Source organism: Ostrea edulis, chromosome 10, assembly GCF_947568905.1.
Source record: "Ostrea edulis chromosome 10, xbOstEdul1.1, whole genome shotgun sequence".
Lineage (NCBI taxonomy): Eukaryota > Metazoa > Mollusca > Bivalvia > Ostreida > Ostreidae > Ostrea > Ostrea edulis.
In genome coordinates this window covers 37,822,436-37,841,053 of record NC_079173.1, presented here as the reverse complement: position 1 = coordinate 37,841,053, position 18,618 = coordinate 37,822,436, and the positions used below count along the sequence as shown (strand labels likewise).

Below are 18,618 nucleotides of genomic sequence, written 5' to 3'. Positions count from 1 at the left end.
CTACCATAAAAATGAGTTAGTTGTAAGAAAGGTTGGGCCCCCTGGATCCGCCACTAGAATACCAGGGGCCAGGTCAGTCCCAATATTCCCAGAGATCGAGCTGCAAATCTTGACGGATCAGATCGGGAATCGAATACGGGGCCTGTGTCTTAAGTTTGAGTTTTGGATTCTGTCTGACCGCCACATGTAATCATGAGTTTTTTAACTGTGTACATTACATGGATTTATTAAAATAGCAAATAAAGAATAGCATATATGTCAATGAAAATAGATCATGTGGGGATCCGGATTAGGAATTGTTCTTATTACCCCTTGCTTGTCGTAAAAGGCGACTAAATGGGGCGGTTCTTCGGATGAGACCACAAACACCGAGGCCCCGTATCACAGCAGGTGTGGCATGATATAGATCCCGCCTTACTCCAAGGTAATCCGAGATTCCTCTGACTCTTAACCCCGCTTTTATTTTGTGACTTCTGCGGGGGAGAGTCAGAGCGGACTCCATATTGAAAAGTGGGAATTCAGCGACACCAGCTGGTGTCGCTGCTTTACCTACCTCTTACAACTTTATTTCGCGGACCCATCTTCCAAGACGCGAGGATTCAGTTATCGGAAGATTATTCTACAAATACATCATGATTAATACGACGCTATCGCCGTTTAAACGGCCCTAACACCGACAAATGGAGCATCACTTGAATTAGGTCGCCGCCTCGCCATTTGATTTCTTTGCGCATGACGTCAGCACATGTAAACACAAAATTCCATCGTTTAAACGGCGATAGCATCGTATTAATCATGATGTATTTGTAGAATAATCTTCCGATAACTGAATCCTCTCGTCTTGGAAGATGGGTCCGCGAAATAAAGTTGTAAGAGGTAGGTAAAGCAGCGACACCAGCTGGTGTCGCTGAATTCCCACTTTTCAATATGGAGTCCGCTCTGACTCTTCCCCGCACATGTCAAATATAAAAGCGGGGGTAAGAGTCAGAGGAATCTCGGATTACTCCAAGGCTGTAAGCGCCGAGCATAGGCCTAAATTTTGTAGCCCTTCACCGGCAATGGTGACGTTTCCATGTGAGTGAAAGATTCCCGAGAGTGACATTAAAAACAATATAACTGTTTGCTATTTGAGAGATCTGTATTTTAATCAGATTGCGATCTATGAAAAGTGTCAGTATACGTACCCCTGGATCCGTCCCTGTACTTACTTGTCTTACGTTGAAACCATTATGTCGTCATACATGATGACGCTTGTCGTATGACGCTTGTTTTCGTGTTTTGGTTACTGTGAGGTCGAAGAGACAAGACGTGGTTTTGGGCAAGCGAATATCTTTTTTTGAAATATCTACGATTTAAATCACAGAGATGAACGGAGTCTCTTATAAGCAGGGCCGTAACTGCCGATGAGGCAGACGAGGCAACTGCCTCGTCTGATTTTTTGGCAAAAAAGAAAATAAAATTATATAAATGTTATATTATAGGATATATGTTTAAAATGAAGACAAGCACCTTTGTCTTTGACACCATATTACGATTCTTTACATAGTACAAATGAAACACAAACATGATAAATTGGGATTTAAAAAGTGTCATTTTCAGTCGTAAAGTCAATCGGCGGCCCCCAATCCCCTGCCTCCCCTGATTTAGAACCCTACTTACGGCCCTGATAAGAGGGTAATTAATCTTGATAGTTTACTGACACATTATGTACAGAATTAATCTAGGCCCGATCTCTTATAAAGAAGACTGCAACACACAGACCTCATTGCAAAGGCACTATACGTTATTGAAATATCCATGATAAAAAAAAAATATTTTGAATATTTGTTTATAGGAAGACTTTTTTAGTATAGGCCTAGATATTTAAAACGTCGATCGAGTGTCTGTGCTACGCCTAGCTCGGCCCGTCCTACAGTCTGACCTCTTTATTTGGGGGGGGGGGGGTCTCCCATAGCCAAGCATATTAAAACAGCACAATATTAGACCAGTCCAACATTGACATTCGGTACTGTTCTGATTAGATCGATTCAGTAACATTATTCTTGCTTCGTGAAATTCCGCGAAATGTCATTCGTTAGCAACGACACGTCACGGCGTCCTCCTAAAAAAAAAAATTGAGTTGAAGACGTGACATTTGATTGAATGTGTAAAGTTTGCCTGGATATTTAGTTTATGGATGGAGGATTATGTTTATAATTCGGCTCTTACGACCACGGTTTAACTTAGGTAGGTCAAGGTCTATTGGTAAAATATCAGAATTCGGTACTCGTAGGCTATAGGCCTATCTACTGATCTAGGTTCAACTTCTCCAATGCCTAAACATCTTCACGAATTAGTATAAGTCTTATTAGTATCACTATTAGTATTTGTCCTAAAATGTAGTAAACGTTAGTAGCGCCTCAGCGTTTATTTAAATGGTACTTGGTGGTTTTGTTGTTGTTGTTTTTTTTCAATGTTCGTTGTCAATGACGACATCCGTTGCTTGGATGGTTCTGTTGTGGTTACGGCTCAAATTGACGGCGGTAACCGAAGAGACAAGACGTGCCTGAGTTAGGCTAACACTTTCTTTTCAATCAGAAAAAGAAAGCGACCGACACAGTTAGAAAATGATGCAACACATGAATAAGAGGGTAATGAATATTAGACCTAGAATTGTGCTGAGATTTTGAAAAGGATGGTCAACTCACAAGTAGGCCCCTGTTAGGCTGTATAATGCAAAGCCAGTTGCAGACAGCCGAAGTTCTTCTGGAACTTTTAATTGCGATTATACTGTATGTTCACTACAGTGTATAAGATTTTGCCTGCTGTTTGATCTTTCTAAGAATGAATCATTTAACAGGTCCAGCTTTAGATTGAATTGTCGAAAGTGACATAACAATTTTGGAACGTATGTTCATACTTTGGACTTGCCACAATGCTGTTCTAAATGGAGTTGATAACAATACTATATTGATTCTAAGGATATTTATGAAAAATGACTTTGTGTTGCTAACTGTCCACTACCATGTGTTAGTTGAAGATAAACTTGTATGATGGCTTTACAATGTTCAATCTGATTGTCAATTTATTATTCATTTTATCTTCATTGACTTATTTTTCTCAAAATCAAAATTCTTCCTAAGGGATGTCAATTTTCATGGGTACCCCTATATGATTTTAAAAATATCTTATTATGAATAACATAATAAGGATTAGGCAGCAGGCAATGCCTGTGTATAAGCTAGCCTTCTCCTTTAAGGTACAGTGTACAAGGTAAAGTCCACATAATGATGTACATAAGAAATTACAATGTAGATCTATATGAAGTAAAAGGATGATATATCATTCAGAGTATAATGTTAATATAAGGAGTATGAGTTCTGGATATTCATGAATGATAAGCTAACAAGAGAGAAATGTGGGGGGGTGGTTAATGGGAACTAAGGGACATAAAAAAGAGAAGAAAAAAATTGATATCAAATAAAAATAGTGAAAGAAACCGGATAAATACAACAGAGCAAAACGGGGGGGGGGGGGGGGGGGGGGGGGGGGGGGGGGGGGGGGAGGGGGAATTGAGAGTGCCGTTATAAGGTATAGGGTACCTCTATATATCCCACTAATTTCATTAATGATGTTCAAGCAGAGTTTAACATTATTAAGCATGCTAATAAAAGTGCATGCATTACTGATGTACATTTTAATCTGAATATAAATACATGTACAGGTCTATAAACCTATAATGTTTTTGTATTACAGAAGAGAGAAGATGTTGCCTGCCCTGCCCCGGAAGATGCCTCAGAATTCTACAAGAGGCTGGGACTGGACATTTTGGCCACGTCCTACACTTCTGGGCAGTCTGAGGAGGTCTCAGTTTTTGTTTTACTTTACACTGTGTATATCTGAAAAGTAAGTCAAATTGTCCATACTTCCCCTTCATCACTTTGGTCTCTAGTCTATAAATGTTTCCTTAGTTTTTTTTTTTTTATTGATATATGTTATAAGTTAAAGAGGAACAACACACTGTTGTAATGGCAGACTTCCTATTGAAATAAAAATTCATACATGTATATACAGTCAAACCTCATTATCTCGAACTCAATTTGACTGAGAATAAACTTCGAGGATTCGAGATATTAAGGGTAAAATTCTTAAAGAATAAGTGGTTGAGACTTTTGAATCACTTCAACATATATCCATGGTGTTCGAGGTATTGGTACATGTATTTGAAATACTTGCCCTTTTAAATTCAAGCCGCCTTGTGAAATACATGTATCACAGTGAGTTAACATATTGTTCAACTTCCAAGGATGTCTCCTACTTTCCATCTACATGTATATCAGTTTTCCCTAGTGTGTTATTCCTCCTCAACCAATGAAATATCAAATGCTGTATTTTCATAACTGAAAATATTATGAAAGATTTGAGATTTCACTTGTTTTACAGTCTGAGCAACCAAGAAAACGCGCAGTACCAAACTGCAGGCCCACTCACGGACAAGACAGAGTGGTGTCTAAGTGGGTATGTAAACAGAATGTAGTTTACTTCACATTGGCGGATCCAGAAACGGGGATGGTGTTCTGGGGTGGGGTTGGGGGGTTGGAACCTCCCCATTTATCTGAGACATCTATAAGGCTTTTAGCTCACCTCAGGTGAGCTTTTCTGATGAAAATTTGTCCGTTTTCTGTTGGCATCATCGCGGCGTAAACTTTTCACATTTTCATCTTATTCTCCAGAACCACCGGGCCAATTTCAACCAAACTTGGCACAAAGCATCCTTGGGTGAAAGGGATTCAAGTTTCTTCAAATAAAGGGCCATCCCCCTTCAAAGGGGAGATAATCACAAAAACGCAAAAATAGGATGTGGTCATTAACAATTTTCTTCTCAAGAACGACTGAACCAGAAAAGCTGAAATTTACATGAATGCTTTTCGACATAGTGGAAAAATCATGACCCCCTGAGGGTATGTTGGGTCCACAATAGGGAATCGCAGTTTTACATGCAAATATATAAAGAAAATCTCAAAAGATCTTTTCAAGAACCACTGAGCCAGAAGAGTGGAAATTTACCTGAAAGCTTTATGATATAGAGTTGATTCAACTTTGCTCAGATCATGGCCCCCGAGGGTAGGGTGGGGCCACATTAGGGGATCAAAGTTTTACATGCTGTTAATGTATATAGGATATTGTTCTTCTCAAGAACCACTTAACCAATTTCAATCAAACTTGATAGAAACCATCCTTATATATAGGTAAAGAGAATTCAAGTTTGTTCAAATGAAGGGCCATTTCCCCTTGGAAGGGGAGATAATTGCAAAGATCGGATGGGGTCATTTAAAGATCTTCTCAAGAACCACTGGGCCAAAAAGCTGAAATTTACATGAAAGCTTCCTGACAAAGTGGAGATTCAAGTTTGTAAAAATCATGATCACTGGGTGGGGCCACAATAGGGGATCAAAGTTTTACATGCAAATGTATAAAGAACCAAACTTGGCACAAATAAATCACCCTTAGTTGAAATTTGTTGATATGAAAGGCTATACTCTTGTAGAAGAGCATGTGATAATTAATGAATTTGAAGCAAAATTTAATAATTAAGTTTGATAATTAATGAATTTTTAGTCGTTTCCTTTGAAAAGTTTTTTCTGCACCAAGCTTCTTGTATACTGATAGTTTTTTATTGCTAGGAATTGCTGCTCAGGTGAGTGATTTGGCCCATAGGCCTCTTGTTTTAAACATTATATATGTAGTGTTAAATTTTAGGCAATTATTTTTTCATCTACAAATTACAAGTCTCTTATTAGCTAGCATTTATTAAATTAACCTGCAATTTCCGAGTTGACCAATAGTTCTTTTCCTTTGTGGAACTCTTACGCACTGTGAGACGCAAAACATGCTATCGTCCACACGTGGTGGGTACAAATGCTTATCGTTGCCTTCATATTGCCTAAAGGCCGATTATCAGACATCATGCAACCACCCAAATTGCAGGGACACACAATATTAGTAAATTTATTTAATAATAAAAAAGCTCAAACAAAAATCGATAATCACCATTTTACTTTGATTAAAATATCACTCGTGCAGAAGGGGAAATGAAAAATAATTTCATATTTAATTTAATAACTTAATTCATTCAAATAATAGAGGGCGAAGCCCTCTCACGGTCCGAAGGGCCGTGAGAGCGGAGCTCTCCCTATAGGTAACACGTATATACATGTTTAAAAGGAAAATAATGAAAAATTAAAACATATCTATGGAACTTGAAAAGTTTGGTACCAATGGCGTCGATTCGAATATTAGCGCGTGGATATGTATTCCTCCATTTTGAATCTCGTCTACCTTAGTTCACGTCGTTCTGAGATGTTACATAAAATCCGTAAAAACCTGTAAATCTTATTTTCTTAATCATATATAATCACTCCACGATTAACGCCATGTTTTTTGTTGTGGTTCAAACACTATGTTTGTAAATTTGCTAAATAACGACGTACGCTGAATATGACGTCACAATGTACTGTTTACATCGATTGCGTTATATTTCCCGCGTTCAATATATAGGTGGATCAAATGTCCAAAAATTATAATGCTTTGATACAGCTCTGTCCTCGTGATAACTTCGGGTTATTTGTGTCCTGTTTTGGATATAGATATTAATGCCAAAACTTTTTTGCTTCGCCCTCAAACACGGTCACGCCGTAAAACATATTATTCTTGATATGGTCAGTTTAATGTATACCAATGGCTGATACAAACAAAATTTACACTTATACACGTGTTACCCGTATTTACATAGACAGTCTATAGTATATGTATACATCTTGTACCCATGCACCCAAGCGTTCAACAGAACACTGAACGTACCGCTATCACAGAAGAACTGATATCTTGGAAGTCGCATATTGGATATGATCTAGTGCAGTTTTTAGATCTCTGGACCCCCCCCCCCCCTTTCCCCCTTCTTTTCCAAATTGCTGGATCCGCCTCTGATTTACTCTTGAAATCTAATTAATGCAGTTATTGTTCTTATTACATGCTTTTGTCTTCTTTAGTCTCAGCCCCAGCAGACTGTCAGGCAATTCAGAAACACTGGAATATCTGAGTCTGTAGCAACAGCTGCTGTCTATGAAAAACAATATAATCGTCCTCATGATCACCGTCAGCATTGTCGTGATCAAAAGAAAGAGGTCGTAAATGGTGGCCCCAAGTACCAGCCTCAACATTATCCACATGGGTACATGCACCATACGTATGGAAGATCTGAGGTCAATTCTGGTCCCTTGTACAATCATCAAGCTGTTCACCATACTCATCCTCATCCCAGGACTGGGTCAGAGAGAGTGGACACCAGACAGCGGGCTCGGCCAGCTCCCCCACAGCAGGGAGTGGTGAAAAAAGAGGTAAAGACAGAAGGAAAAAATGGAACATTACATGACAGCAAGCCCTTTGATAGGATGATTGTTACATATCAACATGAAATGGTTCTTTACTTGCTTTAAAAACTCATTCGAGAAAAATTATCAATTCAGACAATTTATAAAGAATTTAGTATTATTTTCTTTCATAAATTTACATTCAACATGTTCACCCCCACCACCAAATTAAAAAAAATGAAAAAGACAAAAATTGGGCCTTTGAAAGTAAAAGGGCATCCAGTCCTATTTAGGTCACCTGAGTCCTTTTAACATTTTCATCTTCTCTGGAACAGCTGACCTAATTTCAACCAATATATAATGGTATATAAGATTTATGGGTGAAGGGAAACAAAAACTGAATTTCATGTATTCTGTCCCCCAGAGTAAATGTGCATACTCAGGTAACCATCAAGGCCCATGGGCCCATTTTTATTTTTATTTCCCCTCCCACCTTTGAAAAAGAGGGATGATATTGTTTTATACATGTCGATCGGTCTGTAGACCAAGTCTTGCCCACTCAATATCTTAAGAACCCTTTGCTTGGCACATCAAACTTGTTACACTGGAACATTATGGAGTAGAAGACCTCCTATAAATTTTGAGATCAAAGGTTAAGGGTCAATCCACTTTGGAAATAGGAAGATATTGTTTGTTCAATATCTTGAGAACCCTTTCTGTCTGACATCAAACATAGTACTTAGCACATGTTTCTGAAACATTTTCTTGTTAGGAACTTATTTTTTATTTTTGATGCATTTACGTTTGATAGCTATATGCATTTGTATATTGAGTCTTGTACATCATGATTTATTTCAGCCCCAGGTCAAGCCCATTAACAGGTATGCTCCTACAGAGTACATCACACTACAGTATCACCCAACACCAACTCTGGAGGACCTGGGCTTGACCAGCTATCTGGACAGTCCTCCATCCTCTCCTAGAGCTACCTCATCTGATCAAGACCTAGGTCATGTGTCTACATCAACTTCGATGATCACAAGAATGGCAGAGAAACCTCAAGCCATCTCTGCCAGTGAAACAGTAAGTATATATGTGGGAAATACCTGATACCGTATCTAAGTAACAATGATTTAAAACAATTTTACAATGCAAATATATCCCCAGATCTACAAGATTACCAGGTAGGTGTATACCTATCTTGGCATTAGTGCATGGGAATTTAAGGTACAAAGTAAAGCGTCAGAAGTTTAAATGTTAAAAGTATTGCAAATCTTGTTTTGTAGACTGCATTTATCAAAAAAAAAATTGTAAACACAGGTCTATATCCCAAGAACTGCTCCAAAAGGCTGGGCCCCGCTAATAGAGGTGGATATACCCTCACACGGAGAAACACCTCCAGTCGCCTCAATGGGTGGTGGTAATCCTACATGTACCTCAGCACTGACATCACGACCTCTTCAAACATCTTTGGCTAAAAGACCAAGAAAAGGGGCATGTGATTCGGTAAGACACAGGTCTATCTGTTAATACATAACAATGAATTTTCAACACCTGAAATTTCCACTTTAGTTTGTGGCAGTTTTGGTTCATCTTTTACTTTTATTGCTAAACTGCGATTCTGCGATTATTTGCCTATTGTATTTGTACACAGCAATTTTATCTTTTGGCCAATAGCTATAATGACAATTTCTATTGTCCCAACTAGTATGTAAAGACTTCAGCAAACAATTTGTGGAAGTGAGACAGCGGACCATGCTAGCTACACTTCTCCTTCCATTCTTCCTATACATATGTACTAGATGGAATCAGATTTTGTTCCTCTGTTTTGTTCCTACATCTTCTACCTTTTTACTCACTAAATTAATGATATTATAGTATATTTGGGTTTGGAGAATTCCTCAATCTAATTAAAATCAGATCTTAGAATACACTCACAATCGCTATAATAGGATCTGACATAAACCCATAGGGGGTCATGTCCGCATGACCTTTCACTTGGAATATTCATGAGAACTATCAGCCAGTCAAATTGCGTCATACAGACAATAATGGCTATTTAGGCGGTTCCTGGCAATTCGTAAACAAATTGCTGTAATCTTTCTCCCACGAAGTTTATTCCACACTGTAAAATTGTATATTCTTGCATAACGAATTTTAAACTTTCGCAATAATGCCTAATCTATTCCGTTCATACAAACAACAAAACGTATGATATGAAATACACGCAAACTAAATTAATTGTGAATTCCGATTTATGTATGAATAGGGATGGGTACGATTTGAATAGTTTTCAAGATGAATTACTTAAATAACTCGAGGAATATAACGCCAGTCGACGTAAACGGTGCATTGTGACGTCGCATGTAGCTGCGATGTGTTTTCTTTCAAACCAAACAATCGCAGCCATTTTCCGTGGAATTGTGAACACCGACGATTTCAAAGCCAACGAGCTGATTGGTTGACATAAAGTTCATCTGAACATGACCCCTAATCGGGTTATGTCAGATCTACTTATGCATAGTATACGGTGCGGATCTAAGAAGTCTGATTTTAATTAGATTGGAGAATTCCTTATAGTCTATAGGCTAAATTCTATTCTTCAAGAGTGTCTATTTGTCATTATTACTAGTATACTACAAATTCAAGTAATTAAATTTGAAAAGTGTTATTAACCTAATTTTCATTTCTACTAAGTATCTTTTAAAGTCTTCAATCATAGTGTAATTAGTCTATTTAAAGTGGCCAATATGAAATAAAAGAAAAACAAACACAATACGAAGTGCAGACTATACAAACACTAGACCTGTTACACAGACTACACAAACACTAGACCTGTTACACTGACTATACAAACACTAGACCTGTTACACTGACTATACAAACACTAGACCTGCTACACAGACTATACAAACACTGGACCTGCTACACTGACTATGCAAACACTAGACCTGCTACACAGACTACACAAACACTAGACATCCTACACAGACTATACAAACACTAGATCTGTTACACAGACTATACAAACACTAGACCTGTCACACTGACTATACAAACACTAGAGCTGTCACACAGACTATACAAACACTAGAGCTGTCACACAGACTATACAAACACTAGACCTGCTACACAGACTATACAAACACTAGACCTGCTACACAAACACTAGACCTGCTACACAGACTATACAAACACTAGACCTGTTACACAGACTATACAAACACTAGACCTGCTACCCAGACTATACAAACTCTAGACCTGCTACCCAGACTACACAAACACTAGACCTGTTACACAGACTATACAAACACTAGACCTGCTACCCAGACTACACAAACACTAGACCTGTTACACAGACTATACAAACACTAGACCTGTTGCACAGACTATTCAAACACTAGACATGTTACACAAACACTAGAAGTACTACACTGACTATACAAACACTAGACCAACTACACAGACTATACAAACACTAGACCTGTTACACTGACTATACAAACACTAGACCTGCTACACAGACTATACAAACACTAGACATCCTACACAGACTATGCAAACACTAGATCTGTTATACAGACTATACAAACACTAGACCTGTCACACTGACTATACAAACACTAGAGCTGTCACACAGACTATACAAACACTAGAGCTGTCACACAGACTATACAAACACTAGACCTGTTACACAGACTATACAAACACTAGACCTGTTACACAGACTATACAAACACTAGATATGCTACACCGACTATACAAACACTAGACCTGTTACACTGACTATACAAACACTAGACCTGTTACACAGACTACACAACACTAGACCTGTTACACTGACTATACAAACACTAGACCTGTTACACTGACTATACAAATACTAGACCTGCTACACAGACTATACAAACACTAGACCTGTTACACAGACTATACAAACACTAGACTTGTTACACTGACTATACAAACACTAGACCTGCTACACAGACTATACAAACACTAGACCTGCTACACAGACTACACAAACACTAGACCTGCTAAACAGACTATGCAAACAATAAACCTGTTACACTGACTATACAAACACTAGGTCTGCTACACAGATTACACAAACACTAGACCTGTTACACAGACTATACAAACATTAGACCTGTTACACCGACTATACAAACACTAGACCTGTTACACAGAATATACAAACACTAGACCTGTTACACAGACTACACAACACTAGACCTGTTACAAACACTATATCTGCTACATCTGCTATATCTGCTATATCTGTTACACAGACTATACAAACACTAGATCTGTTACACAGACTATACAAACACTAGACCTGTTACACTGACTATACAAACACTAGGTCTGTTACACAGATTACACAAACACTAGACCTGTTACACAGACTATACAAACATTAGACCTGCTACACAGACTATACAAACACTAGACCTGCTACACAGACTACACAAACACTAGACCTGTTACACAGACTATGCAAACACTAGACCTGCTACCCAGACTATACAAACACTAGACCTGTTACAAACACTATATCTGCTATATCTGTTACACCGACTATACAAACACTAGACCTGTTACACTGACTATACAAACACTAGACCTGTTACACAAACAGTAGACCTGCTACACAGACTACGCAAACACTAGACCTGTTACACAAACAGTAGACCTGCTACACAGACTACACAAACCCTAGACCTGTTACACAGACTATGCAAACACTAGACCTGTTACACAGACTATGCAAACACTAGACCTGCTAGCCAGACTACACAAACACTAGACCTGCTATACAGACTACACAAACACTAGATCTGTTACACAGACTATACAAACACTAGACCTGTTACAAACACTATATCTGCTACATCTGCTATATCTGTTACACTGACTATACAAACACTAGACCTGTTACACTGACTATACAAACACTAGACCAACTACACAGACTATACAAACACTAGATCTGTTACACAGACTATACAAACACTAGACCTGTTACACAGACTATACAAACACTAGACCTGCTACACAGACTATACAAACACTAGACCAACTACACAGACTATACAAACACTAGACCTGTTACACAGACTATACAAACACTAGACCTGCTACACAAACACTAGACCTGCTACAAGTTATAAGGACTAAATTTCTATAACTTAATATGGAACTTTACAGAATCTTTTCAATAATCCATTTTAAGACAAATTGCTATCCAAATGACCTATGTGATCTACCCTACACCTATAAAATGAACATATATAGATTCATGTACACATTTGGAGATAAATACAGCTTTGATATATTTTTCAGGTGTCACACAAAGATGACCTGTTTGGTGGTGTGTCACCCTATAGCTGCTGGAGTCAGTCTGTAACAGAGGACCAGAGGCCTTCCTAGCATCCCTAGCTTCAGATCACCACTGTAACATTTTGGACCAATTAGTTTTGTAAACTTGCGACACTGGAGGGGAAACTTAAATACTAAGTCTTTCAAATTATCTGTGACATTCAATTTTATTTACAATGTATGTTATTTTAAAGTACAAGTTTAGTTATCGTCAGTGACGATCCCATTTTTACTCTATATCATGTAGTTTTACAGTATATTGTCTGTGACAATGTTATATATGTAGGCACCATGTGCCAAGTGAATAAGACACAACAGAGTGTATAATGCTAGCTATTTCAGAATCGATCTCTGTCCGACACATTGGTTAACAAAGTGGTCATCTCTATGCATTATGCAATTCAATGTGATTAAGTGGATTTATATTTCTACAAAAATGTAGTTGTTCAATACATCAGTAGGCTGTCATTGAAAAAAAATTCCATACAATACTAATCATTAGTACACTTTGTTAACCAAAGTTCACACTGTTTCTGAAATCATTTATTATTCAGACAGTTACAACCTGGGGCCTGAGGGCAATATGTATGTATGTATAGGAAATATGTATGTATAGTCGTATATTGATATGCAGATATCCTGAAGTAGTGCAGATTAAAATTTCTTCCAAATTATGACCGGGGGGGGGGGGGGGGGGGGGGGGGGGGGGGTCTCAGAAAGAACAGATTTTAGTTTTGATCAATTCAATGCTCTAGGAGTAGGTTTGGGCCACAGTACTGATTCGAAATTATATGACTTTTATCTCAATAACAGCAGGGTGCTGAGTAGTAAGCACTCAATAAGAGGTAGTACATTAATTCAAATTTGCATAAATTATGGTCTTGAGAGGTATACTGGGGCCACAATAGGGATCTGCTTTGGAATAGAGAATCTTTAAAAATCTTGTCAAAAACCCCTGACCATGATTAGTCATACTAACTTGCAAAAATTCTGATGTAATGCAGATTTATATTTGATAAAATCAAGGTTCCTGAGGCTATGGCAAGACTAAAATAGGGATATATTTAAATGAAAATAGGAAAGTTTTAAAGATTCTTTTCAAAAGTTGCAAGGCTACACTAAATCATATTAATATGCAAACATTCCTAAGTTGTGTGGATTCATTTTCTTTTTAAATTAGGGACCATTGTGTTAGGGTGCAGCTAGAATTGGGGGTCAAATTTTAATTACATAATGCATAAATATAGAAAAAAAAAATTTCAAGTAAGGCTAATATGACTCAGGTGAGTGTTGTGGCCCCATGAGCCTCATATTATTTTATCTAAAACTGGAAGAATAGAATTCAGTCTTTTTATCTAAATTAGAGTCTCAATTTCTTAACATTAGATTTCATTGTAACTGTCAACTGTCAGTTGTCTGAATGCATACACTCATGTATATATTTGTACAGCCAATTTCCTTAATAAAAATACACATAAAATTATATACTTTGAAATTTAGTTGTTTTTGAAGACCAAGATTGTGATGGAGAAAGTGTCAGAGATACACTAACATCCTGCCATGCATGCCCAGTGGTGAATCCAGAAATTGCATGACATCAGGCAAGAATGTATTTGCTGACTTTCTGTGTGTGTTCTAACATCAATTTAGCTGATATTCATTGTGTAGTTGTGTATAGGACAACAGGTCGATATTGTATGTGTGCGGATTTCTCCATGTGGGTGTTTGTGTAATATATATACATATTTATATTTATCCTGCATCTGATAAAATTTTTAGAATTTCATTGGCTAAAACCAATACAATATACAACGATGTTAATGTCTCTTACTAACCTGATATTTTCAGTATGCCCCTTCCACGTGGTTTACTGACCACATGTGTACTATGACGTCATGAAAATACATTTACTCCACCTTTGACGAGTTAGTTGGGAGATCCTTAATAGTGATTGGCTCATTACGGTCACGTGAAGACGTGGGATATTCTATCCCCAAACTCCCACCAGAGTTCGTTTGCTCTATTCGTAGGTGACGTAATGAGGCCTCGACTGGGAGTTTGATTAGAACTATCCCATGTCACCGTCAAAATTTATACCAGGCTTCCTTGCGAGTTATCTTTCTTGTTGCATTTGTCAACAACAATGGCGGCCAAACGGTTTGCAAGTTTGGCAGCAGACGAGATCGAAAAAAAGAAGAAATTATTGATAATCACACTGGGTATATTTGCTCTGATGTATACATATAATGGTATGATGTATACGTATAATGGTATGTTTGTCCAAGCAAAAATTTGTTTAAATACAGTAGTCTTTGAACAAGAAACATTTATGGTACGGTGTTGTCTGTAGTTCTGGTACGCAATAGCCTCATGCATCTTATCATAATAGGTCATCGGTGGGGTAAATTCGTTACCTAGCCATCTAGTGACCTGGTACGGGATGACACCAGGTCACTAAGTTTTATACCGGGCTCGGTTTCGCCTCGCCCGGTATAGAACTTAGTGACCTGGTATCATCCCGTACCAGGTCACTAGATGACTAGGTAACTAATAATACCCCGTCACTGGAGTCAGCGCATATCATTTTTGAATTGACAGTTTGCAGAAAAATTTGTTTTTATCCCGTTGTTGATGGTTTAAATGTTACAGCCACTTTTTTCATTGTTGAACTTTTGATAAATTATCTGAAGAATACATACTTTGCATTCATTTATAATGACAGCTGTACATGTGACATGTACATTAGAAAAGCATCAGTAATGAATAATGTTAATATGCCTTTAATGTATACATAAAATCATCGACAGAATAAATTCGTTATGTGGACACTTAAAGGGGTAATACGGAAATAAACGTGGTCCTTGAAAAAATAACATATTGGGCGAGGCATAATATGATTTTTTCAAGGACCCCATATATTTCCGTATGACGTGACAATAAGTCCAAGTCATTGTACTTTCATAGTTCGAAAGGCATAAAATATGCAGGTTTCTGATACACAGTTAAATCGCTTGGTTTTGGTTGATAGAAAAGGCAAGCAAGTCAGCATTCATGGAGAATGGAAATACAAAAACGGGTGATCATATCATTGTATTTCGTTGTTTGTACCTTCTAATACGTTGACGACGCGGTGTTAAAAATACAATGTAAGATGAGCGGACTCAAATTTCAAATTGATTTTTGTAGTCTTGCTTTGTTTATAATAATAATAATAATAATTGGTTTTATATAGCGCTTTTTTCAGCGTATGCTGCTCAAAGCAGCTTTACAATGCATTATTACCCCGGCAGACCAATCTAGAACTTCCTCAGCCTCCTATGAAGCATACAGTGCAAGCTGCCATTACAAGCGCTAGAACACTAACATTCTAACAATATCTTTTCACTGCATGTCTATAGCCAGGTACCCCCTTTTACACTTGGTGTGGAGTGAGGAAATTCATATAAAGTGCATTTCCGAAGGACACAACGTCGGCCCTGCCGCGGCCAGGATTCGAACCCTTTCGGTCGAGTCTGACGGCCTAACCACTAGGCCACCGACGCCACTATTGTTTCCAGTGGCGGATTTAAGGGGGGGGGGGCGCTAAAATTTTCAAATTTAATGTAAATCGTGGTATCTTGTTTAGAAAAATGTACTAAACGATAAAAGAAGCAATAATTTCTTCCACTGCCGGAGAGATAAATGACAAAATCTTTTGATTTCTTGAATTACTTTATTGGGAGAACTTAATTTTTTCCAAAATCCCTTTAAGTTTGCGTAATTTTATTAATTTCACCTTATAAAAAATGATAGAAAATAGTACAAATGACTAAATAGGAAACATATTTCAAACTCTATAAAATCTGTAAAATCTAGGAGCTTCCAGGGGCTTCGCCCCCCGGACCCCCACCAGGGCTTCGCCCTGGACCCACTGGGGCCCTCCAGGCGACCCCCAGACCCCCTGCCTCAGAGGTGGCGCCCCCGTAACCGCAATTCCTGGATCTGCCCCTGGTTTCGGAATAATAAACAATTTATTCGCGAAGGATATATGATATATATGCGTTTTCTTCGGGGAATTTTTTCTTGGGTGAATTGTCTTCATATATCCCTCATTATCATGCAATAAATGTATATTGTCATATTGTAATTGTTATATATGTTCAATCACTTAGTAACTTAGAAATATTACCCGACACAATTATGTATATTTGAAATGTGTAGGAGTAAAATGAAAGCACGTTTTCATAACGTGCATGATCGAACATAGTCGTACATTTTTGTAGTTGCGTAGGCAGTATAATCTATTCTACTGCTATAAATCAAAGTTTCAATTTTAGAAATGGGCCAAAAAATCCATTAAAGAAGATTTAAATATACTCATGATGTACGATGGAATGTTTCATGTATTCTCCGACAGAAATGAAAGTAGAAAGTAAATTTAAGAAATAAATCTCATTTTTTCGTGAGGTGTCGCACCTCTATATATTTCAAAACTGAAATGTATTTCTAAACCAGAAACCATTCATTTGTAGGTTATTTACTTTTTTTTTCATAATTATTGCAGATTTCATGGGCTTCTACGCCAGCGTCTCTAATAGGATTCATGTTTACAGGTGCTCTATGAGAAAACGAATGATTCATGTTTACAGGTGCTCTATGAGAAAGCGAATGATTCATGTTTACAGGTGCTCTATGAGAGAACGAATGATTCATGTTTACAGGTGCTCTATGAGAGAACGAATGATTCATGTTTACAGGTGCTCTATGAGAGAACGAATTATTCATGTTTACAGGTGCTCTATGAGAGAACGAATGATTCATGTTTACAGGTGCTCTATGAGAGAACGAATGATTCATCGTTTAGTTTTCTTTGCTGATGAATCATATGTATACATATATACTTGCGAACAAGATTACTGTGTGATGTAATCATCTTTCGTTCACCAGATGAATCAATTCATCGATTTACCCAGGATAAAAGTTTTTATTTCTAATTTTGATTCAACAAAGTGATTAAGATATTCATGAAAAAGGAACAAGAAATATTTTTGATATATTCTAGAAATGAATAGTTATTCTATACCAATGGAACTCAGTTTATCGTACAAAAATTTGATCAAGAACTGCATTTAATTACGAAGCCTTGGTATCCTGTGAGTTCCTTCAAGAATATTAAATATATACTAGCCTATTTTGTACAGTGTCGTTATCGAGTTTGGATACGCTTTTAATTTTTGACCAATCATATACTTGAAATCAATTTGTCATTAATGAATAAGAAAATAATCGACTGATATAGCAGGTGTGACCGGTCAACAGGGGATGCTTACTCCTCCTAGGCACCTGATCCCACCTCTGGTGTGTCCAGGGGTCCGTGTTTGCCCAACTATCTATTTTGTATTGCTTATAGGAGTTATGAGATTGATCATTGTTCGTTATCTTCACCTTGCATAGCAAAGAAAACTAAACCATGAATCATTAGTTTTCTCATAGAACACCTGTAAACATGAATCATTAGTTTTCTCATGGAACACCTGTAAACATGAATCATTAGTTTTCTCATGGAACACCTGTAAACATGAATCATTAGTTTTCTCATGGAACACCTGTAAACATGAATCATTAGTTTTCTCATGGAACACCTGTAAACATGAATCATTAGTTTTCTCATGGAACACCTGTAAACATGAATCATTAGTTTTCTCATGGAACACCTGTAAACATGAATCATTAGTTTTCTCATGGAACACCTGTAAACATGAATCATTAGTTTTCTCATGGAACACCTGTAAACATGAATCATTAGTTTTCTCATAGAGCACCTGTAAACATGAATCATCCTATTAGAGACGCTGACGTAGAAACTGGATGAAGAATAAGTTAGTCATCAGATGTTAATCCTATCTGA

General features: G+C 37.5%; 1 protein-coding gene across 1 annotated transcript; it reads left to right on the top strand.

Moving 5' to 3' along the window:
• Positions 1–3,743: 3,743 nt before the first annotated feature.
• LOC125665992 (uncharacterized) lies at positions 3,744–13,405 on the top strand. Its single transcript, XM_048899042.2, has 6 exons — positions 3,744–3,885; positions 4,423–4,497; positions 7,029–7,376; positions 8,208–8,432; positions 8,670–8,855; positions 12,696–13,405. Exons 3-6 carry the CDS (start codon positions 7,215–7,217, stop codon positions 12,780–12,782), a joined length of 660 nt encoding a protein of 219 aa, XP_048754999.2. The 5' UTR covers positions 3,744–3,885; positions 4,423–4,497; positions 7,029–7,214; the 3' UTR covers positions 12,783–13,405.
• Positions 13,406–18,618: the final 5,213 nt, after the last annotated feature.

What these genes read in the sequence shown, in the direction of transcription:
- LOC125665992 (XM_048899042.2), top strand. Translation starts at nt 7,215, where the DNA reads ATGCACCATACGTATGGAAGATCTGAGGTCAATTCTGGTCCCTTGTAC. An exon ending in CCATCTCTGCCAGTGAAACA is followed by an intron (nt 8,433 to 8,669) that starts GTAAGTATATAT and finishes TTGTAAACACAG; the next exon opens with GTCTATATCCCAAGAACTGC. An exon ending in GAAAAGGGGCATGTGATTCG is followed by an intron (nt 8,856 to 12,695) that starts GTAAGACACAGG and finishes TATATTTTTCAG; the next exon opens with GTGTCACACAAAGATGACCT.